The following is a 27,603-nucleotide window of genomic DNA, read 5'->3' as shown; positions in this document are numbered from 1 at the left end:
ACCCTTCTTTTTCTTTTGCCAACTAGTTTATCTTTCTAAATATGGCCATTCTCCAACGTTTGGTACCCTGAATGTTCCCTCTCTATAACCTCTCCCTCACTTATTCTCTCTCAGTATCAGACATTATTTCTGTGCTAACAGCTATCAAATCTCTCTCCTCGATTCTATTCTCTCACCAAAGCTCTGGTTACACAACTTCAGCATTTACTGGATATTTCTGAAGGGATGCTCACTATAACAACACACATAATAATTCAAAAACAACTTTCACTGTTCTGCCCAAATGGAGACTGCCTTCCAATTTCTATTCCATTCAATGGCATGAATGAATATCACAGTCTTCCCAGCTAGAAAGATTAGATCCCTGTGGCTCATCTCCTTTGTATCAGAATAAACTAATGGGATGTAGTGTGGTTCTGGATCAGACAGACTTAAATCTAATCCCAGGACTGCCATTACTTATTGTGTGATCTTGGATTAGTTACTTACTCTCTGAGCCTAGATCTTCATCTGTAAAATGGGATTAACAATACCCAGGGTTGTGAAGACCAAACGACACCTACTGCACACAGGACATAGTGGGCAAGCAATAAATCCTCTTGTCAGTTACAAATTTTGCTCATTCTTCATCTGAAGTTCTCTCATATGTGTCCCTACTCCCAGTTCTAACTCTTAGTCATACCTGGATTACTCTAATAACCTCTCTGCCATCTGCCTTAAATCTAGCCTCTTCAGTCCATCTTTCACACTGCTGTCAAAATAATCTTCTAAAAACAACCTTATGGTTGCCAAAGGGGAAAGGAGAGTGGGGGGAGGGATAAATTAGGAGGTTGGGATTAACATATACACACTACTATATAGAAAATAGATAACCAACAAGGACCTACTGTATAGCTTAGGGAACTATGCTCAATATTCTGTAATAACCTATAAGGGAAAAGAATCTGAAAAGGAATATATATATATATATATATATATATATATATATATATATATACACATACACACACACACACACACACACACACACACATAACTGAATCACTGTGCTGTACACCTGAAACTAACACCATATTGTAAATCATCTATACTTCAATAAAAAAAGAAAAAAAGAATCTTCTTAAAATATATATTGATCAAATCATATTCCTATTAGCAAAATCTTCAACAGCTCCCTAACAATCAAGGCCTGTTCAGCTTTAAGGTCTGCTCAAAATCTACTCTTTTGAACCTATTTCCTCTCACTTCTCATCACAAATATCCTCTGGCTTAATTGGCTTCCTCGCTTCTACACACACAGCAAGATCTTTCCCACCACCATGCTGTTGCTCAAATTGGTCCTTCCCTCTGCTCTCGTTGGTCTTCCCTTTGAAACCATGCACCTCAGATTGGGACTTGAACCCATGTGCTGGGACTCGAACCCAGCCTAAACCCTGATTGGGACTTGAACCCACATGGCTAGGACTCAAACCCAGCCAAAACCCACAGTCTTCCAACTGAGATCACATACCTGGTTTTAGGACTTAATGAAGCTCAGGTTCTTGATGTCTCATCACAGAAAGAATTCAGTGAGAGACAAAGTGATAGTAAGAAGTGGATTTATTTAGAGAGAAATACACTCCACAGATATAGTGTGGGCCATCTCAGGAGGTGAGAGCAGCACGGGGGTATGGGGTTGTCAGTTTTTAAGGGGTGGGTAACTTCATAGGCTAATGAGTGGGAGGAGTATTCCAGCTATTTTGGGAAGGGGGCAGGGATTTCCGGGAATTGGGCCACCACCCAATTTCTCATCCTTATGGTTGGCCTTGGCACTGTCATGGCACAGGTCAGTGTGTCATTTAGCTTGCTGATGTATTACAATGAGCATATACTGAGGCTCAAGGTCTAGTGGAAGTCGACTTGTCCACCATCTTGGACTCATTTGGTTCTAATCAGTTTATGTCATGTCCTTGGGCTATGTCATTCTTTCAAAGGTTGCGCCCTGCCCCCTTCCCTCCTGTTTCACCTTTCCTAACCACTGGCTGTATTTCAAATCCGTATGACGCACAACCTTACTTATGCTCTATACTTGTTTTCATTTCCCTCGATTGTTTAACTTACATGAATCCTCTTTCCCCACTTTGATAATTTGTGGGTTATTATTCATGGGCCCTCTGTCTACTACAGTGTATCTTTGTGTAACCAAGCAGACAAAAACTTCCAGATGGATTAAGAGAATCGAACAAAAAAAGAATTACTATCAGATGTTCTGACTTAACATACTTGAGGATTTAAAAGTTTAAAGACTCACATTGGTTCTTAGTGTTTATGTTGTCTAAGTTTTTATCAGCCCAATTAGGGTGGGAGCTTCTTGAAAATAAAGACAAATGACTAACTTTTTCTACATTCCCATAAACCTCCAACACATCATTAGTACTTTAGAGTAAAAACCTTAATACATCTTGGCTTTGAACAACAGAGAAATGATTTTTCAGGCAAGGCATATATCAACCCTCCATAGGGAAAGTTTCTCTAATTCAGATATTCCTTCCTAGGAGAATACCTCCTTCCCTCCCACTCTCTTCTCCCATAGTAAGAATTCTACTATAGTAAGCCACTGTGACTGATGAGCCCATGTCACAGTATTTAGTAGATATAGGTCAAATGTTTTAAAAAATGGGACAACATGGTTCTAATCAATATCAGAAGAAAAACAACTTCCAGCGTCATCTATGGACAAATCCTCAAACACACCTACCATAATCAGCTGGTGTATAATTCAGAAGTTCAAATTTCCAGTGTTTGTAGCTTGAATAATTCTGATACATATCAAATATTTCCCGGGTAAATTGTTGGCAGATATCACCTAAGAGAAAATATAAAAATATTCAGTCAGCACACATTTCTCCAAAGAACACATATAGATGGCCAGTAGGCACATGAAAAGATGCCCAATGTTGCTATTAGAGAAATGCAAATCAAAACTACAATGAGGTATCACCTCACACTGCTCAGAATGGCCATCATCAAAAAGTCTACAAACAATAAATGCTGGAGAGGGTGTGGAGAAAAGGGAACCTTCCTGCACCGTTGGTGGGAATGTAAATTGGTGCAGCCACTCTGGAAAACAGTACGGAGGCTCCTTCGAAAACTAAAAATAGAGTTGCCATATGACCCAGCAATCCCATTCTTGGGCATATATCTGGAGCAAACTCTAATAAGAAAAGATACATGCACTCCAATGTTCACAGCAGCACTAGTTACAATAGCCAAAACATGGAAGCAACCTAAATGTCCATCAACAGAGGAATGGATAAAGATGTGGTACATATATACAATGGAATACCACTCAGTCATAAAAAAGAATGAAATAATGGCATTTGCAGCAACATGGATGGACCTAGAGATTATCATACTAAGTGAAGTAAGTCAGAAAGAGAAAGACAAGCACCATATGATATCACTTGCATGTGGAATCTAAAATATGACACAAATGAACTTATTTACAAAACAGAAACAGACTCACAGACATAGAAATCAAAATGGTTACCAAAGGGGATAGGGGGTGGGGAGGGATAAATTAAGAGTTTGGGATTAGCAGATACAAACTACTATGTATAAAATAGATAAACAACAAGGTCCTAATGTATAGCACAGTAGGATAGAAAATATTCAATATGCTATAATAAACCAAAATAAAAAGAATATGTTTGTTTGTTTTTTTTTTGTTTTTTGCGGTATGCGGGCCTCTCACTGTTGTGGCCTCCCCCGTCGCGGAGCACAGGCTCCGGACGCGCAGGCTCCGGACGCGCAGGCTCAGCGGCCATGGCTCACGGGCCCAGCCGCTCCGCGGCATATGGGATCCTCCCAAACCGGGGCACGAACCCGTATCCCCTGCATTGGCAGGCGGACTCTCAACCACTTGCGCCACCAGGGAGGCCCCTAGAATATGAAAAAATATACATTTATAACTGAATCACTCTGCTGTACACCAGAAACTAACACAGCATTGTAAATCAATTATACTTCAATAAAAAATTTAAAAAGAATCAGCACAAATTTCTTAGAGAGTCCTCCTTAAGTAAAAACCCCTTAGGAGTTGAGAAATGAGTACTTCCGAAGTGAAACACATTTAACATACTTTTAAAGTTATAGTGTGTCATATCAAGGTAACATTTAAGTATTTTTTTAAATCATTTACAATAAAATTATTTTATTGACCTCCAGTAGTTCTTCCAGATGTCACCTCTAAAATAACATCATTTTTGTCATATTTCTCCTTTGGCACTAGACTCTGGAGAAGCTGAAAAAGAAAAAAAAATCAGTATTAGTGTATATATTTTCCATGGTATACTGCTATTCCTTGAACTTAGATAAAAGACCCCCAAATACTAAAAAATCAGTAATTAACAAAATCATAGAGCATCTCAAAGAGGTCTGGTCCTAAAATACTTTAATAAGTAGACCTAATTAGGCCTAAAATAAATGATGATTCATGTTAACAATGAAGTTACTTGTTGGCATATATTCTACAATGCTATCAAATTATCTTAATTTTCTAAAATGCAGAAGTTTAGATCAAAGTCCAGTGTTCCATTCAATTTTCTTCAAATTTTGCTTCTGATTAGTCTTAAACAGTAGCTTCTTTCATCTAATGAAATAAGTAAGCTCTGAAAGTCTTCATTTGGAGAAAATGAGGACTTTTAACATATGATTATATATTCTCTCCCACAATAAATGACAGCGGACGGACACCAGGCCGTGCCCTGTCTTCTCAGCAGAGTTGCTGTTTAAAGAGTAGATTGAGGATTCCCAAGGTAAGGCTCAAATAGTTTGTCAGTGTGACAAGAAAAAAAGGGGCGTTCTAATAAAGAAAGCAACCAACTTACCTCTTCGAAAGAAAAGGGAAGCAACTTTATTTTTATTATTACTAAAAGGTCTTTCAAATCAAACTGAAAGTATCTATGTGTCATGATTCTCCCTACTGACAATTTTTGAAATAGTCCATCTCTGCTAGAGATGATATAGCCTGCAGGAGAGAATAGTACACTAAGAGTCAGACGTCCTACATCTGCTTTTGACTAGCTGTTTAAATCAGTAAACAAAATAACTGATACCTCCACCTCATCCTCCTCAACCCCTCAAAAAGTCCCTCTAGAGATTATCATACTGGGCCTCCCTGGTGGCGCAAGTGGTTGAGAGTCCGCCTGCCGATGCAGGGGATACGGGTTCGTGCCCCGGTCTGGGAGGATCCCATATGCCGCGGAGCGGCTGGGCCCGTGAGCCATGGCCGCTGAGCCTGCGCGTCCGGAGCCTGCGCGTCTGGAGCCTGTGCTCCGCAACGGGGGAGGCCACAACAGTGAGAGGCCCGCATACCGCAAAAAAAAAAAAAAAAAAAGAATAGTATGCCTTTACATTCATATTACTGAGATTAGTTTACCTCTTAAAACATACCTCACTGTATAACATGTTGATTTTCTGAAGAATGGTTTGCCTCTCTTCCAAAGCAAGTTCTTGTAACTGCTTTTCATCTTGTTTATTTAGACCTACAAACCATCGACAGAAATAATGGTAAAAATGTTTAAATACTTACAAAGAAATTCTTAAATAGCTACCTAATCTCTACCTACTAGGTTTTATTTCAGTTGTGAAGGCAAGGGATTATACAAAATAACAGAATAGTTAGAGAATGTAAAGTAAGTATTTGCTAAGTGTGTCCAAAAAACTCAGTGTGAAAACAAGTACAATCTTGCCTCAAGGAGCTGGTAATTTGAATGTCTATAAGTAATTATAGAAATCAGTGATTAATCAAACAGGTTTAAAAAGGGACTGGCTAATTAAATGTAAACCCAAATAAGCTAAGTTTCAGGGTAAACTGGGGTGACCATTTCTTGTCTAAAGCTGGCAGCCATTACCCAGCACAGTGTGAGTAATGTAGCATGGCTAGAATCTCCTTTTTTTTTTTTTTTTCCAAGAGAAGTCAGAAATAAGACCTCTTAAAATTCTGAAACCTCTTGAAATGTTCATACTTAGTAAACATTTTTAAAATACACCACATGGGTCAAAAAACCACACATCTTTGCAAACCTCTGCTTTATGGAAAGAACAGTCATTTTCACATCATTTCAAAGCAGAAAGTTAAATCATGGAGCTCTAACAACACAAGCTATCAATGAGATAGTGGCCAAGTAGGGTGGATCCCATAACCTTTGACTCCATTGCTTTAGATGCCCAGAGACTCCATTTGTCACTGGTGATGCGTGCTAGATGAGGTAGAAATTTTTGATTCTTAAAAATAAAGAAGAAAAGAGAAATGAAGACTCATAAAGGAGAGAAGGCTCTTTAAAATTCTTTTCTAGTCATGGAAGTCATGGGGGTCTGGCGGGATTCTATGCCTCATTCCTGCTTTCAACATTTCACACTTACTCTATGCTAAACACTCTGCCAGTTGCTGGGGACACAAGGATGAATAAAACATGGTTCAGAGCTAAAGTGGCTCAGTCTGGTGGGAAAGGTGGACACATTCACCTGATTACAATATGTGGTATGGGCAGTGCCATCGAGGCCTAAAGGGTGGTCTAACCCAGACTTCAACCCTTAAGGAAGGTTCCTAGATAAGGTGCCATCTGAACTCAATTCTAATTATGGATCACCTGTTGCAGAACTGTAATATCGCTACTGGCCTCACCCTTGTGCACATAAGTCTCGGGTCAGAGGTACCAGAAAAACCTGCTGATTTGCAATCATATAAAATTATTTTTGTGGCTTTTTATTATTTACTGAACTGTAAGATCCAATCTAGTTCAATTTCACTGTATCAACAGATTCAAGAGTCTATTATACCTTATGTTTGGTGCTACAGGAAATAAAGATGAATAAGACACAGGCCCTGTACTTGAGGAAGGGAAAGGGACTGAAGTTAAGACAATTACATAATGGATCAGAATATAAAACAGAGAAAGGCAATCACACTCGTTTTACAGAGGGGAGTGAAGCCAAAGGATGATATTCAAGCCATACTTTGTAAGCAGACTGAACTTTAAGGTGAAATTGGTGGGTTAACAACATGAGCAAAGACATAGACATGGGATGGTGTGAGTATATTCAGGGAATGGCAAATTGTCTGTTTTGGTTGGAAGGGAGAATATGCAAAGGGAATTAATATACTACACAGAGAGGTGGGGGTCACTCGGCAGAGACTATTAAATGCCAAGCCAAGCAATCTATATTTATAGGCAATGGGAGTTACTGGAAATTCAGAGCAGGAGAGAAATATGATTAAGGTTGTACTTAGGCTGGGAAAGCTTGGAGGTGAAACTACAAGTTAGGAATTTATTGTAATCATCTAGGACTGAGATATAATGAAAATATAAACTAGTGGAAAGAACAGAAGAGGACTCATGCAAGATATATTACAGAGGTAGACCCTGCTGGACTTTGAATCATTGTGCAGTGGATAAGAGCAGAGGCTGTGGAGTCTCCTTGATTGGGTTCAAATTCCTGCTCCTCTCCTGACTGGCTAAGTGACCTTTGGCATTTTAACCTCTCAGTTTCTTCATCTATAAAGTGAGAATATTAATAATAATTCCTACCTCATAAAGTCACTGTGAACATTTCAAATGAGATAATATTTGTAAAATACTTACCTTAGTGCCTGGCACATACTAAGACTTTGTAAATGTAGCTATGATCACGACTATTATAAAATAGCAGAATTGTAGAAGAAACTTTAGAAGCAAACTACTAATACTTTAATCCAAGCTACTAATAGTACACATGATACAAACGTGGCTGAAAGAGGTTATGTCAATTTAATTTGGAAAGCATTTAGTAAGCTCCTATTATGTGCAAGCAACTTTCCCAAACTAATTAATTACAAATTTGAGTGGCATTATGCGAAAGAAGAAAAAATAACCCTCATTAAAAGAGGTGAGAGGGAATTCCCTGGTGGTCCAGTGGTTAGGACTCTGCACTTCCACTACAGGGGGCACATGTTCAATCTCTGGTCAGGGAACTAAGTGAGAGACTCACAGACCACTAAGAGAAGGCAGAAAAAGGTAAGGCTTTGGACATCCAGGACTTTACAGGTATACCTGTGACTGGCCTCAATGCTGCTTAACATCTCTAAGGCTTAATGAAACAGGATGGAGCACAAAAGAAAGTTTATAAATTAAACTAAAAGCCAATAGCAAGGGACTTTCCTGGTGGTCCAGTGGGTAAGACTCTGTGCTCCCAATGCAGGGGGCCTGGGTTCCAACACACGAAACTAGATCCTGCATGCTGCAACTGAAGATGCGGTGTGCTGCAACTAAGACCCGGTGCAGCCAAATAAATAAATATTAAAAATAAAATACAATAAAAGCCAATAGCAAACTTTGGATTGGGACTTCCCTGGTGGCACAGTGGATAGGACTCCATGCTCCCAATGCAGGGGGCCCGGGTTCGATCCCTGGTCAGGGAACTAGATCCCACATGCATGCCACAACTAAGAGTTTGCATGCTACAACTAAGACCCAGTGCAACCAAATAAATAAATAAATATTAAAAAAAGAAAAAAAAAAGAGGGCTCATGTCCTTTAAAAAAAAAAAATTTGGATAAATGTTGAATCCCAGGTTAGTCCATTATGCTTTTCTCTCAACTTCTGTATATTTTGGAAATTTTTCATAAAAGAAAAAATGTTAAGGCAATAAAATATTAAGAGATACTAAAATTAAAAATTAACACCTCTCACATTATATATAAAATTAACTCAAATAGATCAATGACCTAAATATAAGGACTAAAAATATAAAACCCTTGGAAGAAAACACAGATGTGAACCTTTGTGACCTTGGATTCTGCTATAATTTCTTAGATATGTCACCAAAACACAAACAAGAGAAAAAAAAGATAAACTGAACATCATCAAAATGAAAAACTGTGGTGCTTCAAGGGACAGCCCACAGAATGGGAGAAAATTTTTGCAAATAATATATCGGATAAGGAACTTGTATCTGTAATATAAAGAACTCTTACAACTCAATAATAAAAAGACAACTCAATTAAAAAATGGGCAAAGGATCTAAACAGTCATTTAACCAAAGGTGATATACAACAGCCAATAGGCACATAAAAAGACACTCAGCACCATTAATCAGGGAAATGCAAGTCAAAACCACAGTAAGATACCACTTCACACACACCAGGAAGGCTAGAATCGAAAGGGCAGATCACAAGGGTTGGAGAGGATGTAGAAACACCAGAACGCTCATACACCGAGGATGGAACGTAAAATGGTTCAGCCACTTGGAAAACCAGTCTGGCAGTTCCTCAAAAGGTTAAACATGGAGGTACCACACAACTGAGCACTATATGTCCACACAAAAACTTGTACACAGATGTTCATAACAGCATTGTTCATAATAACCAAAAAAGTGGAAAAACTCAATAACCAACAACTGATGGATGGATAAATAAAATGTGGTATATCTATACAATGGGACATAATTCAGCAATAAAAAGAAATGAAGTACAGAAACATGCTACAACATAAATGAACCTTAAACATATGCTAAGCGAAAGAAGCCAGTCACGTAGGGTAACATATTGTATGATTCCATTTATATAAAATGCCTGAAATAAGTAACTGTAAAGAGACAGAAAGTAGATTAGTGGTTGTCTAGGGCTGGCAGGTATGGGGGGGGGGGCGTTGGCGTGAGATGGCTAAAGGGTGCAGGGTTTCTTTTTGGGGTGATGAAATAATACCCATACCATATAAGCCCTCTGACGGGGTAGGAATTGTATTTTTGTGTCCCTGGTAGGTAGCACATAGGACAGTGCCCAATAAAGATCTATTAATAAATTAAAGCTTCTGAAAAGGTCAATATTTAGTCTCCCAGACCCTAAGCGCTTCTTGGCAAGTACCACAAGGACCTCGGTCTCTTAGCAGTTGCTCTTTAGTAGCTGAAATACTTCCAACACCCAGAGTACAGAGTCCTGTCCTTTCCAAGTGCAGGGCTTACTATGTGCAGGCTTTTTAAAAGACTGTGTTCAATATATCTTTAACTTAGAAAATCAATCCTGTACTTGTACACACACATCTTTTACCTACTTTTATACATTGATTCTAATTCTTCAATGGCTTGTTCAGCCTCCCGAATTTCTTTGTAAATGACTGCAAGCGGGGCCAGCTCAGCATGTCGTTGATTCAAGGACCTCCGGTCCCCTTCACTCACAGAGATATGCTGCAAACAATGATCAAGTGTTTGGTACTCCTTACTCAGGTCCTCCATATATTTCTGTAGTGCTTTATGCTTCCAGAGCATCCTGGTGTCTTGATGACAATATCTCCTGGACCAATTCTCATTTAACAGACAATGGAGAATGGGATTCCTGTTCCGTCTAAAAACCCACGGCCTTGTGTCAAGAGGTATCTGTGTAAGTTGATGAGAATGGAGATGGACATTGCACTGGTGGTGACCATTAAGACACGGATGTCTAAAAGGCCAAACAAACAGGTGACGATTCATTTCAGCATCTGAAACAAAATAAACACAATCTGAGAAATATCAACTCCACAGATATAAAAGCTAGAAGGAGCCTCAAGAAATCTTGCTCAGTTCACTGCCTCAGCCAGCTCCAAACACAGTCCCTAAATTCAATAACCCACAAAAACAAAACCAATCTTCAAATCTGTGAATATAACAACAGAAATGAAGGTAGTGCTGTTTTCTACCCATTCAACATATATAATTAACTAAGGCAAATGAGTAGGAGTGTAACTAATAAATATATTAATAGAATGGGTTAAATCAGCTATTTTCTAGAAAGTACCCAGAATCTAAAATTGAGTGTGTGAATAAGCTCTTGACAAGTATGAAATAATCATGCAAACTTTAGGTGGTTCACATATTAATAGATTTTTAAAGTTTGAAGGAAACACTACTTCCTTGTCTAATTCTTAGGTATCCAGATGCCCAAGGAAGTCAAGTAACTTAATCATGATTACTCATTCTGCCAGACACAGGCAGGGCTGAGGTGAATGCAGCTTGCCTGTTCAGACTTCAGTGCTTCTCATTCCCAACTGTGCAATCACTCTTCGAAGGTGCTTCCCTTTTAGCTGAGATCCTAAAGGACGGAAAATTTACATAGTAACACACTAAGAAAGTTTGGTAAAAAAAAAAAGACAATGATGATAATTATATTAAATGAAAAAAGCAGAATCTAAACAATATAATCTCAATTAGGTTTTCAAATTTGTCTACAGTATATGAAATACATGGGTTTATGGGGACATAACCACATCATAAGTTGAGGAAGAGCTTTATTTTGAAAAAAGAAAACTAAAAACATACCAAAATGTTAGTAAGATGATCTCGAGTTGTGGGATTATGGATTCCTTTTGCTTCCTTTTTTTTTTTTCTACTTCTTCGTGTTTTCCAAGTTTCCTATACATTTAGCACATACTACTTTTACAATCAGGAAGAAAAATTACTTTAAAAAATTACATGTTAGGTGAAATTAGTTATGTACAATAATTATCTGTTCTTCCTTCTAACAGAGATAATCAAAAGAGCTAACAAATGTACACAATGGTTTTACTGAGTAAGAAAGAGAAGATAAAATGTTCTAAGAAAAATACTTTGCCCCTAAAATCCTGAGGTTCAAAATTGAAATAAGGTTCAAAATTGATCAGAATCAACCTTTATTGTCTCCAGTGTTCCTACTACGTTAGGTGTATTCATATATTAGCTCATTTGATCATTGTAAGTCAGCTAACTTGGATACTGTTATCTCCTAGGAAATAAAATATTCAGAATAGTCTCTAAAATATTCAGTTTGCAGGGTTGTACTAAGGAAATTTAACATACTGAATCACATTGAGAAAAGGACTGCGGGAAGCATGCACCAAGGCACAGTAGCCACAAATGTTACAGTCCTCCAGCAGGAGTTTCTGCGTGTCTTCACATTGAGACAAGCTTGGACCTGGGACCATTTGCTGCAGTGCTGCAATGCTTGCACCTGGACAAATGTTTCCTTAAGCAACAAAATACAAAGAAACGAATAGGGGCTAAAAATAACTGTGTGCATGCGCCGTTGGGGCAAATTCTGGACAACTAGATAAAAGGAGACCAAAAAGCCCAACTGGCACCTCTGAAGAGCTGGCAGCAAAAGCAGGGGGTGGGGAGCAAAAGCAGGGTACTGCGCATGCCCCGTGCACACAACACAGCCAAGGGGATGGGCAGACCACTTAAGTCACCCCTCTGCTGGATCCCTGGACAAACCCCTACCCTCACCTCATGTAAGGAACCTGCTCACTCCCCTCTGCTGCAGCAGGGGCCACAATATAGCCTTGCCTGAATTTCTTGTCTGGCCTCTGATCAATATCTATTGGTTAATTAAGATATTGATCAATATCTATAGACCAGGAACCCTGGTCTATAACAACATCTAGTCACAGAAAGTGTGTTCATTTGAAAAAGGACATAAAAAATGGCAAAAAGATTTTTGTTAAAACACCTCTAGCTAAATTTCCATTTTAGAAATAGTAGAAAAAGTAACTCTCAAGGTCATGAACCTCAATGTTAAGTAAATCCCAAGACGTTTACCTTCTAGGTTTATCTATACCTGAGAATAGCAAGCCTTCTCCATCACCACCACCACCCCCACAGTAACAGGATTAAAATGATACTCTAGGAGCTTTCCTGGTGACGCAGTCGTTTAAGAGTCCACCTGCCAAGGCAGGGAACATGGGTTCAAGCCCTGGTCCGGGAAGATCCCATATGCCGCGGGGCAACTAAGCCCGTGCGCCACAACTGCTGAGCCTGCGCTCTAGGGCCCGTGAGCCACAACTACTGAGCCCTCATGCCACAACTACTGAAGCCTGCGCGCCTGGAGCCCGTGATCTGCAAGGAGAGAAGCCACCGCAATGAGAAGCCAGCGCACCGCAACGAAGAGTAGCCCCCGCTCGCTGCAACTAGAGAAAGCCCGCGCGAAGCAACGAAGACCCAACGCAGCCAAAAATAAATAAATTAAATAATTAAAAATTAAAAATAAAATGATACTCTAGGAACAACTCTCAGCCTTGGCAAGTCAGAAGTGACACTAAGCCGGCACAAGAGCATCACGTGTAAGGCACGCTAACTCGGTCTCCCATAGGGAGACACCATGGGAAAAAAAAAAAAAAAAAAGCTGCAGAAGGAAAATAGACTTTTAAGACCAGAAAAGAGAAGTGAACTGTGAGCACGTTAAAAAAAAAAAAAAAAAAAAAAAAAAAAGACAGAAAGGACGTTAGGTTTCCTTACGGAGGTCAGAACCTTCTGTGTTCCACTACGTTTCAGCCCGACAGGCACCGGATCACTTTCACTGCCGGGTTCACCCCTTCCGGCTTAGAGCTTGATCCCGCCTCTTCCGTCTCGACTCTTCTCCAGAAGAGTAGTCCTGGCGTGTGCCTAACAATAAGCTAACAGAGGAAACAAAAGAGAAAATGGAAAAGCGAGAAAAATTCCCACGAGAGAGATGACCAGGCGACTTACTCATCCGGATTCTGAGCCCAGGGTGTAGGTTGCGATGGAAGGGGAAGGGCAGGTGCCAGGGCATTGGTGCCGCAGTGTTCAATGAACCACAACTCCCAAGAGCTCCCACCCGGGAATCTTGGGAGTTGTAGTTTATCTCGGACGAACGCCCAGCCTCCAACCCCCTAGGCCAAAGGTGGAGCTTTGGTTTTCACAGTTTCAGGCAAGCCCAGAAGGGAGGTTCTCTACAGTTCTGATTAAGAGATCAAGATATACAAGATATACAAGAGCCACTAGAGCAGAGATTCCTGATTTTTTTAAATGAGGATCCCTTTTCATCATTCAAAAATTTGCAGGATTCTGCATGTTAATACTTGTACTTTCAGCTTCCATTGCCTGAGAAGATACCTAATGACTAATTGAGACTATGAAGTTGTATTTTTTTTAATCATAAGGAGGATCCAAAATATGAGAGCCACATATAGCCACAACTTAGTGAATTTATAGCTGTTGTATACATAAGCACAATTTTGGGGCTCAATTTAAGTTCGTAGCTTGTAAACCATCAATTAAGTAAAGCATTAAAAATCCTAAATAATAAACAATTCCAGGAAAATGCAAATATATTGCCTTACTTTGAATATTCAAGTAGGATACACATTTACATTGGTGATCACATTTACAAGTCATTTGACCTCTGTGCCCTAGTATTTCTTCCTGAAAAGCAGAGGCAACAAGAATTCCACATTAGCAACTTCACAAGATATTTTCTTAGTTTATGACCACATATATAAAAAGGAGAATTAGGCATAAATATAAATATCTAACATGTATTGCCTATTTCAAGGTATCGACTTCTACCAACTACATATTAGATACTACTCTAAATGGCTTAAGCCTATTTATTAATTAATTTAATCTTTACAGCAACCCTAAAATACCCATTTTTCAGAAGAGAAAACTAAGGCACAGAGAGTTTAAGTCACTTGTCCAAGGTAAAAGAACTAGTAAGTGATAGAGCTGAGATTCAATGAAGACAATCTGTCTTAATGATCTATGCCTCCTAAGCTCTGATACTGCTTCCCTCCTTCAGAAAAAAGAAAACATTCAGTCTTTCATGCAGTAAACACTGAGCACCAGTTATGTGTTAATCACTATTATAGACATGAGACTTCAGCAATGAACAGAAAAGACAAAAATCTTTGCTCTCACGAATACCAAAGTACCCCATAAATCATTCTCCTAAATTATCCAACAAAATTCTTTATTTTGATGTATGTATGCAGATATATAACTTAAGTAGTATATATAAAACTTCCTTCTTAAAAAATAAGCTTTAGTGCCATGGACTAATCCCTCCCAAATTCAGTATGTTGAAGCTAACCTCCAGTATAACCCCACTGGAAATAGGGCCTTTAAGGTGATTACGGTTAAGTGAGGTCATATAGAGGGAACCCTAATCTGATAGGACTAGTGCCCTTACAGGAAGAGACCAGAGAGCTTGTGTAGTTTCTTTCTGCCCCCCTCTTCCCCTCAACAAGCGAAAAGAGGTCAGGGGGTGAGCACACAGCAAGATAGCAGCCACCTACAAGCCAAGAGAAGAGGCCTCAGAATGAAACCTACCTTGCCAGCACCTTGATCTTGAACTTTCCAACCTCCAAAACTGTGAGAAATAAACTTCTGTTGTTTAAGCCACTCAGTATGGTACTTTGTTATGGCAGCCCAAGCAAAGACATTTACATACATAAACATTTATTGAGATATACATGAAACGTTATACACTTTATGAATGTTATTTCTAAATTTAAAGAAAATCCCTAAAGACTATAAATATTGCTTCCTCCTCCATGTTTTTTTAAAGAAAGTAATGTGGTTATAATTATATTTATTAATATGCAAAGATGTCCACAATATATTATTAAGTGAAAGAGAATGTTTAAAAAACTCATCAAACTATTTCACTTAAAAAAATATGTGGGACCTCCCTGGTGGTGCAGTGGTTAAGAATCTGCCTGCCAATGCAGGGGACACAGGTTGGAGCCCTGGTCTGGGAAGACTGCACAGAGCAGCTAAGCTCACAAGCCACATCTACTGAGCCCTCGTGCCACAACTACTGAAGCCCGCGAGCCTAGAGCCCGTGCTCCGCAACAAGAGAAGCCACTGCAATGAGAAGCCCATGCATGGCAAGGAAGAGTAGCCCCTGCACCCTACAACTAGAGAAAGCCCACGTGCAATGACCAAGGCCCAGTGCAGCCAAAAATAAATAAATAATTAATTGATGTAAAAAAAAGTATGTGATGCATATTTAAAAGTCTGGAAGAGGGAATTCCCTGGTGGTCCAGTGGTTAGGACTTGGTGCTTTCACTGCTGTGGACTGGGTTCAATCCCTGGTCGGGGAACTAAGATTCTGCAAGCTGTGCAGTGCAGCAAAAAAAAAAAGAAAAAGGAAAATCTGGTGGAATTATAGGTAATCTCTATTTTCCTTTTCATAGTACTATGAATTTCTTGAAATTTTGTGATGGGTATTGTAAACAAGAAAGCTATAAAAGAAAAAAGACATTCTTTCATGTTTGATTGAAAAGCCTTATGGAAGTTATTATTCTCAAATTGTTCTATGAAGTTAAACAACTTCTATTTGCAAGAAATCTGATATATTACAGGATAAAAGTTTCCAGAAATAGTAATAAAAGAGGTTGATTCAGTGGGGGAAAAAGAATTAGCATTCTAATTAAATTAGAAACAAGCACTACCATGTCTGAAATATTTCTCACAATAAAGTCAACTATGAATACTTTCTTTGTTGAATGAATTTGTAATGGGCACTGACAATTTGGTATCTCTTTGTCAGAAGCTAAATGACCTGTGTCCCCCTCCTCCACCTTGGAGCATGCTAACACAACAAAATACGTGGGGTCATTTTTCATCTCCATTTAGAGCAAATCAGTCCCAAACCCAAAGGGGTAGGGAATGGGGATTTTCTCTTCACTTCCTCTCAGAGACTTCCGGATTCTTTTAAAGATTCTGAGGACACTCCCGTCTCGAGTACTTACAAGAGGTCAATTTGTGTCCTTTAGCAGAGATTTCACATCAGTCAACTGTCTGCTTAGGGCTTACCCCGAGAGAAGCAGATCATCAGACTTTCCTCAGCCTTGGACATTCTTTGGGGAGCTAGACGAGGGTGAGCGTAGAGATTGTTCCAGGCTAAGTTGAAACTTTGGTCCTATCTGGAAATTTTCAGTGGCACTGAAAGCAACATAAAATCTGAGCACACAAGCCATAACACATTGGGTGTTTTTTTTTTTTTTTTTTTTTTTTTTTTGTGGTACGCGGGCCTCTCACTGTTGTGGCCTCTCCCGTTGCGGAGCACAGGCTCCGGACGCGCAGGCTCAGCGGCCATGGCTCACGGGCCCAGCCGCTCCGCGGCATGTGGGATCCTCCCGGACCGGGGCCCGAACCCGTGTCTCCTGCATCGACAGGTGAACTCTCAACCGCTGCGCCACCAGGGAAGCCCAACACATTGTTTTTTAGCACACTGTGAAGATACACCTGGCTTTCTGATTCCCGGGAGTTTGGCTCTTGACCACATCTTGGACATTTCACAATGGGAAGACTGGCAATGGCTTGGGATTTTTTTTTTTTTTTTTTTTTTTTTTTTCTTTTTGCGGTATGCGGGCCTCTCACTGTTGTGGCCTCTCCCGTTGCGAAGCACAGGCTCCGGATGCGCAGGCCCAGCGGCCATGGCTCACGGGCCCAGCCGCTCCGCGGCATGTGGGATCCTCCCAGATCGGGGCACGAACCCGTATCCCCTGCATCGGCAGGCGGACTCTCAACCACTGCGCCACCAGGGAGGCCCATGGCTTGGGATTTTAATCAGATATATTTTACTATAGAAAAAGCGAAAGCAGGTAGCAATTTAATACAAAATTCAAGCTCTCAATATGGTGGAAAAGTAAAAAAACAGAGTTTATTCTATTTGTATTCTTATAAACTATTTTTTCCCGAGAGAAGCGAAATACAAAGAATGAAAAAAGAGCATTTCTTATTTTCACATGTTCATACTGGTTCTCAAATTTTTCGGAGCTTGAAAAAAATAAAGCTAACAAACGCCACCTGCTGGCATTATTGAAACTAGATCGCAAGTTATTTTCAGAGTCAAGAGGTGTTCAAGGGGTCTTGAAATGTCAACTTACGATGTATTTCTTTTACTCTAATAATAATAATAAAAGGGTAGATCCTGGAAACTCATCTTTTACCCCATAAACTGGTATTAGCCTAGGTTGAGGTCAGCTTTGTTAATAAGCTCATTTAGTGTTGTCTCCTACAACTTCTTGGTAATTTCATCTCTTCCATTTTTCACCCTAGATTTCAGGCTAAATATTTTTCTTAAATTATTTCCTTCAGTTTTGAACTATACATTTTCAAATTTTCATCTCAATGAGTTTAGTTTTTCCATCTTTTTCTACTAACAGTAGTCTTCAAATACCCTTTATAAGCATTAAAGTACTTTCCAACTTAGATCCAAATCTTCCCTTGAGGAATACAGTGTAATCTATACTCTCTGTGTGTGTAGATATATATCTTTTTATTTTTTCCCTTTTTATTATGAAAAGTTTCAAACATGTTCAAAAATAGAACAGTAAAATGACCCCTGTGCACTCATCATGAATTCTCAACATTATCAACTTAGTGTTTCACCTTCCCTCCTTCCTCTCTCTTCTCATCCTCACTGGATTAATTTGAAGCAAATACAAGACATCGTAACTCTTCGTCTGTAAATATTTTTGTATACATCTCCAGGAGATAAAGACTTTTGAAATATATGATCACCCCTAAAAATTAAAAATAGCTTCTTAATATTATCAAATATCTAGTCAGTATCTAAATTTCCCTGATTGTGCCAGATTTTTTGTCTTTTTCTTTTTTGGCGGGGGGAGGCAGTTTGCTTGTTCATATCAAGATTCAAATAAGGTCCATACATTGCAATTTGTTGCTATATATAATACTTGGTTTGTTTTAATCTACAGGTTCCCCCCTCTTTTTAATTTTTTTTATTTGCAATGCATTTGTTGAAGAGACCAGATCCTTTGCCTTGAGGAGTTTCACACAGTCTAGATTTTTCTAGACTTGTGTTGTGGTGTTTATCATGTTCCTTTGTTTCCTGTATTTCCTATAAACTGGTCTGGAAGCTTGAATAGAGTCATATTTACTTTTTTTTTTTCAAAACTAATTCATAAGTGGGTTAGATACTTACAAAGGAAGATGCAAAATATTTAGTTGTGTCTTTTTTAAATACTAGAAGCTCTTGATTGCCTAGATCCATTATTCCATTAGAAGTTGCAAAATGGTGATATTTTATCATTCTGACTTCACTTATTTATTTATTTATTTGGTTGTGCCGGGACTTAGTCGCGGCTCGCAGGCTCCTTAGTTGCGGCATGCGAACTCTTAGTTGCGGCATGCATGTGGGACCTGGTTCCCTGACCAAGGATCAAACCTGGGCTCCCTGCATTGGGAGCGTGGAGTCTTAACCACTGCGCCACGAGGGAAGTCCCCTGACTTCATTTATTATTTGGAATCTCTATAAAGAGAAACTTTTCCTCATCAACTATTTGTTGCCCTTGCTTTGAAATTTTTAAAAGAAAAAAATAAACTTTGCCAAAGTGGAGCGGTGATCAAATTCAAAATTTTGCTTTCTGAACAATTTCCAGGATTTCCAAATTCTATTTCAATCTTATCTTTTTCTTTACTTTAGTAGTATGGCAATTCTCTGCAATTCTCAAATCCCAAAAGCTCTGAAAAACCTTGTTTTCAATGCAAATATCAAAAAATCTCTGAAAACTGAAGGGTTTTTGGTAACTTATTTGATGGCCAAATATGCCCTAACCAAACCCAGTTTGGCAGGCATACCAACTGAGACTGAAGTGAGACTATTTATATCTGTATTTATCCCACTTGGAATAAATATTCATATTTTTTACTGAAGAAATATTTATTCATGGGGGGGAGGGATAAACTAGGAATTTAGGATTAACATGTACACACTACTGCATATAAAATAGATAACCAACAAGGACCTACTGTATAGCACAGGAAACTATATTCAATATTTTCTAATAACCTACAAGGGAAAGGAATATGAAAAAGAATATATATCTCTGAATCACTTTGCTGTACACGTGAAACTAACACAACATTGTAAATCAACTATACTTCAATAAAAAATAAAATTTAATTTGATTTAATTAAAAAAAGAAATATTTGTTTGTTCGATTACAGGCTGCTGCTCCAGATCCTGCTGAAAGTGTTATAATGTACGGTATATGCATTTCCTTTCTAAATCCAAAGTATCCTGAAGTTTGAAAACAGCTGGTCCAAGTATTTCAGGTAAAGAACTGTGAACTGTAACAATAATATAGTAGTTAACATTCACTGAGTACTTATTCTTTACCAGGTAGTGCTCTAAATGTTTAACATTTAACTAACTCACTCAATCTTCCCAACAACCCTACGAAGTGCTGAGGCACAGCATGGCTAGGTGACTTGCTCAAGACTGTGCCCAACAGACAGATGAAGAGTGGCCAAAGGGATTTGAACCAAAAAGGCTGGGCTGCACTGTGACCTTGATTCTGCTGCCTGTATTCTCTCACTAACTTGCATATCGTTCTCCCAGCTCTCCAGGATCTGACTCCAATGTAGCTAGCCTCTTCTCTTCTCTCATGATATCCTCCAAGGACCTCATGTTTCAGCTCAACCAGATAACTCCTTATTTCTCCCAAAACACATCCTGAAACTTGTCTTTTTTGTTCATACTGCTAAAAGATACATATATATATATATATATATATATTTTTTTTTTTTTTTTTTTTGGTACGCGGGCCTCTCACTGTTGTGGCCTCTCCCGTTGCGGAGCACAGGCTCCGGAAGTGCAGGCTCAGCGGCCACGGCTCACGGGCCCAGCCGCTCCGCGGCATGTGGGATCTTCCCGGACCGGGGCTTGAACCCGTGCCCCCTGCATCGGCAGGCAGACTCTCAACCACTGCGCCACCAGAGAAGCCCTAAAAGATATTTTTTAAAGGTAAGATGATGACTTCTGTATAAATATGAAATGTACAACTGTCAATTTTTAAACTTAATTAATTATTAATTAATGAGGGATGTTATAATTTGTTAAAATCTAAAGAGAAAACATAAATACACCATAAGGAATGCTGAAATGAATTTGTTTAAAAGATGAAAAACTGGTCAGTACACGCAAGACATAACCACTTGCATCTCAGTTATACAAATTTGCATTTCTAGGGAAAAGAATCATGTGCAGGGCTTCCCTGGTGGCGTAGTGGTTAAGAATCCACCTGCCAATGCAGGGGACAAGGGTTTGAGCCCAGTTCTGGGAAGATCCCACATGCCGAGGAGCAACTAAAGCCGAGTGCCACAACTACTTAGCCTGCGCTCTAAAGCCTGCGAGCCACATCTACTGAAGCCCACGCGCCTATAGCCTGTGCTAGGCAACAAGAGAAGCCACCGCAATGAGAAGCCCGTGCACCGCAACCAAAAGTAGCCCCCACTCGCCGCAACTAAAGAAAGCCTGACCCGCAGCCATGAAGACCCAATGCAGCCAAAAATAAATAAATTAATTAAGTAATTTTTTTAAAAAGGGCAATCTCAGTAAAAGAATCATGTGCATTGTTAGCAGCTTTCTACAACATAAAAGAGTTGTAAAATAGCTCAAAGACAATGAAAAACAGTTAATTCAACAGGAGGTCTTATAATCTCTTTGCCTATTTCGGAGTCTCCCAATTTTTCTTAACAATACTAATTCCTCTGCCTGGAGTGCAATTCATTGAAATTATCTTCATCAAACCAGTATTTACTGAATATCTACTATGTACCAAGTACTCTGCTAAGTGCTAGGGGTTCAGTGGTGAGGAAAACAGACTCCATTCCAGCTGTCAGTGTCTTTGATAGATCAGTTCATCCACCTATCATAGTCCTTCATTTAAGCTCTCATATAATCTCAATTACAATTCTTGTAATATTGCTGAATCTTTCCTTGTATTATACTTAGCAATTTATTATTCACACTTCATTTTACAGTTCTGAGGAGCAAGATACAAGTCCCAAATTCCGAGTCTCCTTGGCAGAAGATGATAAATTACTTTCCTATTCCTGAGGAGGTGAAAACAACTATAGCTCAATTTAACAAATATGTTTTTGACTCTGTACTATACATAGGATACTATGCTATGTGCTACAGGAAGATGATTAATTCAGCAAAGATATTTTGAGCAACAACTGTAAAACACAGGGAATGCACAGTTAAATAAGACATGGTGTCTGATCCAGAGGGACTTCAGTCTAATGGAGGAAATAGACGAGTAAGTTAGTGACTTCAACACATTACGATGAGCTTAGAGGTGAGTAGTGAGTGTTTCGAGAGTGTAGAGGAGAGGCAGCCATATCAGGGTCAGGGACAGGGATGGCTTCTGGGAGAAGCTGATCCTTAATCTGAATTCCGAAGGACAAGTAGAAGTGAGCTAGGCACAGATAGGAAGGGCATCGCAGATACACACTGAGAATCTGGGAAATTTCAAGAGATAGGCAGGAACCAAATCATAAAGGGCTTCACATTCTCAGGTAAAGAGGCTCAGCTTTCTCCTGGAAGCCATGGAAGAGGTTTAAGCAATAAGCATCATTAGGGACTTCCCTGGTGGGCCAGTGGGTAAGACTCTGTGCTCCCAATGCAGGGGGCCTGGGTTCTATCCCTGGTCTGGGAACTAGCTCCCACGTGCATGCCAAAACTAAGATTGCACTTGCCACAAATAAGAAGTCCGCATGCTGCAACTAAACAGGCCACAACAAAGACCCCAAGTGCTGCAACTAAGACCCGGAGCAGCCAAAATAAATTAATACTTTAAAAAAGGCATCATTAGATTTGTATTTTACAAAGATCATGTAGTAGGCTGAATGTGTGTAACACTCTATAATCACCGGGATCTGTGACTGTGTTACCTTATATGGCAAAAAGAGATTTTGCAGATGTGATTAAATATATTAAGATGGGGAGATGACCCTGCATTATCTTCGTGGGCCCAGTGGGATCACAAGGGTCCTTACAAGAGAGAGGCAGTAGAATTAGAGTCAGAGAGAAGATGTGAAGAGGAAGCAGAGGTCAGAGAGCAGAGGAGATGCTTTGCTGTTGGCTTTGAAGATGGAAGAAAGGGCCATGAGCCCAGAAATGCAGGTGGCCTGGAGAAGCTAGTAAAGGCAAGGAAATAAATTCTCTCCTAGAGCCTCCAAAAGGAACATGGTCCTGCAGACACATTTCTGACTTCTGATGTCCAAAACTGTGAGATAATAAATTTGTGTTGCTTTAAGACATAATTTGTGGCAATCTGTTACAGCAGTGATAGAAAATGAATGCAGATTCCCATTAATACAGATTCTTCCCTTGGAAATTAATGCAAAAAATAAACTGAAGGAGGCTGGCTAAGGATCTATGGAAACTCATTAGTATGCTATGAAAAGCAGTTTAGCATAGTAGCTACAGGCATGAACTTTGGTGAGATGGCTCTTACTTAGTTTCATAATTGGGTATAAATTTACTTTTTTTTTTTTTTTTTTTTTTTTTTTGCGGTACGCGGGCCTCTCACTGTTGTGGCCTCTCCCGTTGCAGAGCACAGGCTCCGGATGCGCAGGCTCAGCGGCCATGGCTCACCGGCCCAGCCGCTCCGCGGCATGTGGGATCTTCCCAGACCGGGGCACGAACTCGTGTCCCCTGCATTGGCAGGCGGACTCTCAACCACTGCGCCACCAGGGAAGCCCCATAAATTTACTTTTTTTTAAGCTTCAGTTCTCATTTGTAAAAGGGGGATAATAGCATTTTTCTCATGGTGCTTTCGTGAGAATTAAATAAGAAATAGCAAATTATACATAGTGTCTGGTACAGGGTATGTGCTCAATAACAGTTATTATTAAATGATTACAGTAATTGAGAAGAGAAGGGAGAATAAGGAGAGAGAAGTGAAGTCTCCAAAGAAGGTAGAAATGTATTCCCTCCTAAGCACTGTTGGAGGAATTAATTCTGCTTAGGCCAGAAGGCACTGTTTTTTTGTTTTTAATATTTATTTATTTTTGGCTGCGTTGGGTCTTAGTTGCAGTACGCGGGATCTTTCGTTGCGGTGAGCGGGCTTCTCTCTAGTTGTAGCACAAGGGCTTCTCTCTAGTTGTGGCATGCAGGCTCCAGAGCACACAGGCTCAGTAGTTGCAGTGTGCAGGCTCTCTAATTGTGGCGCGTGGGATCAGTAGTTGCAGCCCACGGGCTTACTTGCCCCACTGCCTGTGGGATCTTAGTTCCCCGACCAGGGATTGAATCCGTGTCCCCTGCACTGGAAGGTGGATTCTTAACTACTGGACCACCAGGGAAGTCCAGAAGGCACTGTTTCTGCTGAGAGGAGAAGAAAGAAGAAAAGTGATGGGTGCTGAGGGGCATTCCACAAATGGGGTTTGAATGAGTGAGTAGATAAGGAGAAAATAGTGTGATCCCCTGCATCTTGAAGAGTGAAAGGCTCTTATTAAGGAATCAGCAAATGTTTGTAGAAGAAAAGATAGGAGATTGTCATTAGAACATGAATTGTCCCTCAAAGAATCTGATTGAAGTCACTAGCATCAGAAATGATAGGTGTACACAGAACAACCCTCTGAGAGCAACAGCCCTTGGGCTCATGCTGGAGGCAGGATGCTGGAACCTCAGTGCAATGGCAAAAAGGCTTCTCTCAGTGTCACCCTGACAGGCTACTAATCCCAGAAGCTGGCATCTCATCTTCAATAACAGGTAGTTATGCCTGTTGAAACAAGTTTCCTCGGAGTTAAAAGGGTATTGGCAAATCTCTTCTCATTTAAAAATAATTTAAGGGACTTCCCTGGTGGTCCAGTGCTTAAGACTCCGCACTTCCATTGCAGGGGGCACAGGTTCGATCCCTGGTCAGGGAACTGAGATGCCGCATGCTGTGCGGCGTGGTAAAACGAAATGAAATGAAATAAAATAAAATATAAGGTAGTAGATTGCTAGAATTTATGATTTAAGAGGAGGGGCAGGTCTTGCTGATTCTAAATTTGGCCATGGGAGTGGGTAGCTAAAATAGGGTAGAAGGTGAAGGTCTTTGTAGATGAAACCAAGGAACTGTAAGGCTAGGGATTTTTTTTTAAATGGATTGTATTTTTTTAAAATCTTTTTTAAAAAATCAATTCATTTTATTTATTTATTTATTTATTTGGCTGTGTTGGGTCTTCGTTTCTGTGCGAGGGCTTTCTCTGGTTGCGGCGAGCAGGGGCCACTCTTCATTGCGGTGCGCGGGCCTCTCACTGTCACGGCCTCTCTTGTTGCGGAGCACAGGCTCCAGATGCGCAGGCTCAGTAGTTGTGGCTCATGGGCCCAGTTGCTCCGCGGCATGTGGGATCTTCCCAGACCAGGGCTCAAACCCGTGTCCCCTGCGTTGGCAGGCAGATTCTCAACCACTGTGCCCCCAGGGAAGCCCCTGGATTATATTTTTTAGAGCAGTTTTAGGTTCACAGAAAAATGAAGCTGAAGTTACAGAGATTTCCCCTATGGAAACCCCCTGTCCCCACATATGCATAGCCTCTTCCATTGTCAATATCTCCCACCAGAGCAATACATTTGCTACAACTGATGAACCTACATTGACACCTCATTATCACCCACAGTCCATAGTTTACATTAGGGTTCACTCTTGGTGCTTGTACACCCTATAGGTTTTGACAAGTGTATAATGATGTGTAGCCACCACTATAGAATCATACAGAATACTTTCACTGCCCTAAAAACCCTCTGTGCTTCACCTTGTCACTCCTCCCTCCCCCTAACCCTTGGCAATCACTGATCTTTTTACTGTCTCCATAGTTTTGTCTTTTCTAGACAGTCATATAGTTGGAATCATACAGTATGCAGCCTTTTCAGATTGGCTTCTTTCACTTAATAATATACATTTAAGATTCTTTGATGTCTTTTCATGGCTTGATAGCTCATTTCTTTTTAGTACTAAATAATATTCCATTGTCTAAATGTACCACAGTTTATTCATCCAAGGCTAGGGTTTTAAATCATAAATAGTTACTGGAATCATAGTAGATGGATGCTAGGAGTGACGTTGAAATGACAACTATTGTCACTTGGCAAATGAACAAATGAAGGATAGTGACCAAGAGGAAAAGGAGAAAAAAACAACAAACCTGGTGAGTATAGACTCAAGTATCCTGTCCTTAAATGAAGGTGAAGTATTATGATTTGGGGGGGAGGCAGTGGGATGGGGAAAAAGGTGCTGATTGTTCCCTCACGAACTCCTATGGGAGTTTGTATATAAGCCCCGGTAAGTTTTATTTTTACTGTTCAAGTAGAAAATGTTTATAAGACATCCAGGTAGAGATATTTAACAAACAAGTGGGCATGAAGGCTAAGAGATCAAGAGGGTTTGAAACGGGAGACAGCTTTGTAATCTGCTTGGTGTTAATAATGGAGGCTATGGGAGCAGGAGAATTATTAATTTCATCTTGCTGATGAGCAGCAGCTGCTTGATGAACAGGTTTTATTGCTGCTGTTGAAAGAGAAAGCCAAGCTGTCTAGACAAGCAACATTTAGAGAGAGGAGGGGGGGCTTCCCTGCTGGCACAGTGGTTAAGAATCCGCCTGCCAATGCAGGGGACACGGGTTCAAGCCCTGGTCCGGGAAGATCCCACATGCAGCGGAGCAACTAAGCCTATGCACCACAACTACTGAGCCCGCGTGCCACAACTACTGAAGCCCACGCACCTAGAGCCCGTGCTCCGCAACAAGACAAGCCACCACAATGAGAAGTCCGTGCACCACAACGAAGAGTAGCTCCCACTCGCCACAACTAGAGAAAGCCTCTGTGCAGCAACGAGGACCCAATGCAGCCAAAACTAAATAAATAAAATCAATTAATTTAAAAAAAAAAGAAAGAGGAGGAGATGATGGAGGACCCAGAGAATGACTAGGAGGAGAGACAGGCGGAAACCCAGGATTCTGCTGGGGCTTGGTGACTGAAGGCAGAAAAAGTCAAGGACAGGGTGATCCACTGTGTGAAATGCTACAGAGAAGTTAAGGAAACTGTGAACTGAAAAAAATCTTTGGATTTGGCCACTAGGCAATCCTTAACATGTGAGCTTCATGAGGGCAGCTAGTTTTGTTTGTCAGAAGACTGTCTGTCACATTGTGCTCCATAACTAAGTACTGAACAAATGAATTGGTGAGATTTCAGAGAACATTTTCAAAAGAGGCAGAAGCCAAATCTTAAGGAGGATTAGATTAGAATTGGCACTTTCCTAGAAGAAACTCCATTATCTCTTTCAGAGTGACCTTTTAAAAAAATAAATCAGATCATGTAACTTTCCTGCTTCAAATGCTTCAATGGCTCCCTCACTGGGTTTAGGATGAAACCAAACCAAACCACATTGCCTAAGATGACAAACCGAAGACAACCTGGGCTACAGTTTCAACTGAACCATACCATCTTCCTCCCCTCATGACCCCCCCAGCCACCTCCTTGAACCTGTAGTTCTTAACCTGACTCTTTTAATCATGTTCCTATATTAGGGCATGTGCACGTGGTTCCCTTTCACTGGAAAGCGATGTTCCAATTTCTCATCTTGTTAATTCTCTTCTCATCCTTTAGGTCTCTGTTCATGTTATCACCGCTCCAGAAGCTGTTCTAGATCATTCCTGAGTACCTGAAGTATTTCGAGTATTTAAACACATTTGTTCTCTCCTCAACCCCCATTGCCCTCACGTGACCTTGTTTTATTTCCTTCCCAGGACCTCCCACAGTCTGGAATAATCTTCTTTCTTTATGTGTTTATTCTCCGCCTCCTCCCACAGAATATAAACTACATAAGGAGGGAGAAAATGCAAATAGTGGGAGGAATAACTGATGAATGAAAGTTCAGGAAAAGCAAAAGGAGATGGGATCAAGAGCTCCCAGGGAGGAATGACGTACCCTCTTTTCTGAAACAAGAGCACGGAAGGGAGAAGTGAACAGAAACATTACGCAATCTGATGAGCTCTTTTCCATCCCTTTGGTGGTGGGAATAGCAGCAAATG

The 27,603-nt window shown here is 40.2% G+C and overlaps 1 protein-coding gene across 3 annotated transcripts in view; it reads right to left on the bottom strand.

Annotated features, from left to right (window-relative positions):
* MTRF1 (mitochondrial translation release factor 1) overlaps positions 1–27,603 on the bottom strand; it is a 67,450-nt gene that overhangs the window by 36,672 nt on the left and 3,175 nt on the right. Inside the window, exons 2-8 of one of the 3 annotated variants that reach the window (XM_060079834.1) lie at positions 13,264–13,421; positions 11,314–11,406; positions 10,968–11,086; positions 10,071–10,496; positions 5,434–5,525; positions 4,201–4,282; positions 2,738–2,845 (exon numbers count right to left, since the gene is read on the bottom strand). In XM_060079834.1, coding sequence (XP_059935817.1) covers positions 2,738–2,845; positions 4,201–4,282; positions 5,434–5,525; positions 10,071–10,496; positions 10,968–10,971 — 712 coding nt within the window. In that variant the 5' untranslated portion in view covers positions 10,972–11,086; positions 11,314–11,406; positions 13,264–13,421. Of the gene's footprint in view, positions 1–2,737; positions 2,846–4,200; positions 4,283–5,433; positions 5,526–10,070; positions 10,497–10,967; positions 11,087–11,313; positions 11,407–13,263; positions 13,537–27,603 lie in introns of those variants that run through there. The other 2 variants (XM_060079835.1, XM_060079836.1) reach the window with 2 other exon arrangements.

Source organism: Mesoplodon densirostris, chromosome 17 (assembly GCF_025265405.1).
Source record: "Mesoplodon densirostris isolate mMesDen1 chromosome 17, mMesDen1 primary haplotype, whole genome shotgun sequence".
NCBI lineage: Eukaryota > Metazoa > Chordata > Mammalia > Artiodactyla > Ziphiidae > Mesoplodon > Mesoplodon densirostris.
This window is presented reverse-complemented; position numbering and strand designations above follow the sequence as displayed.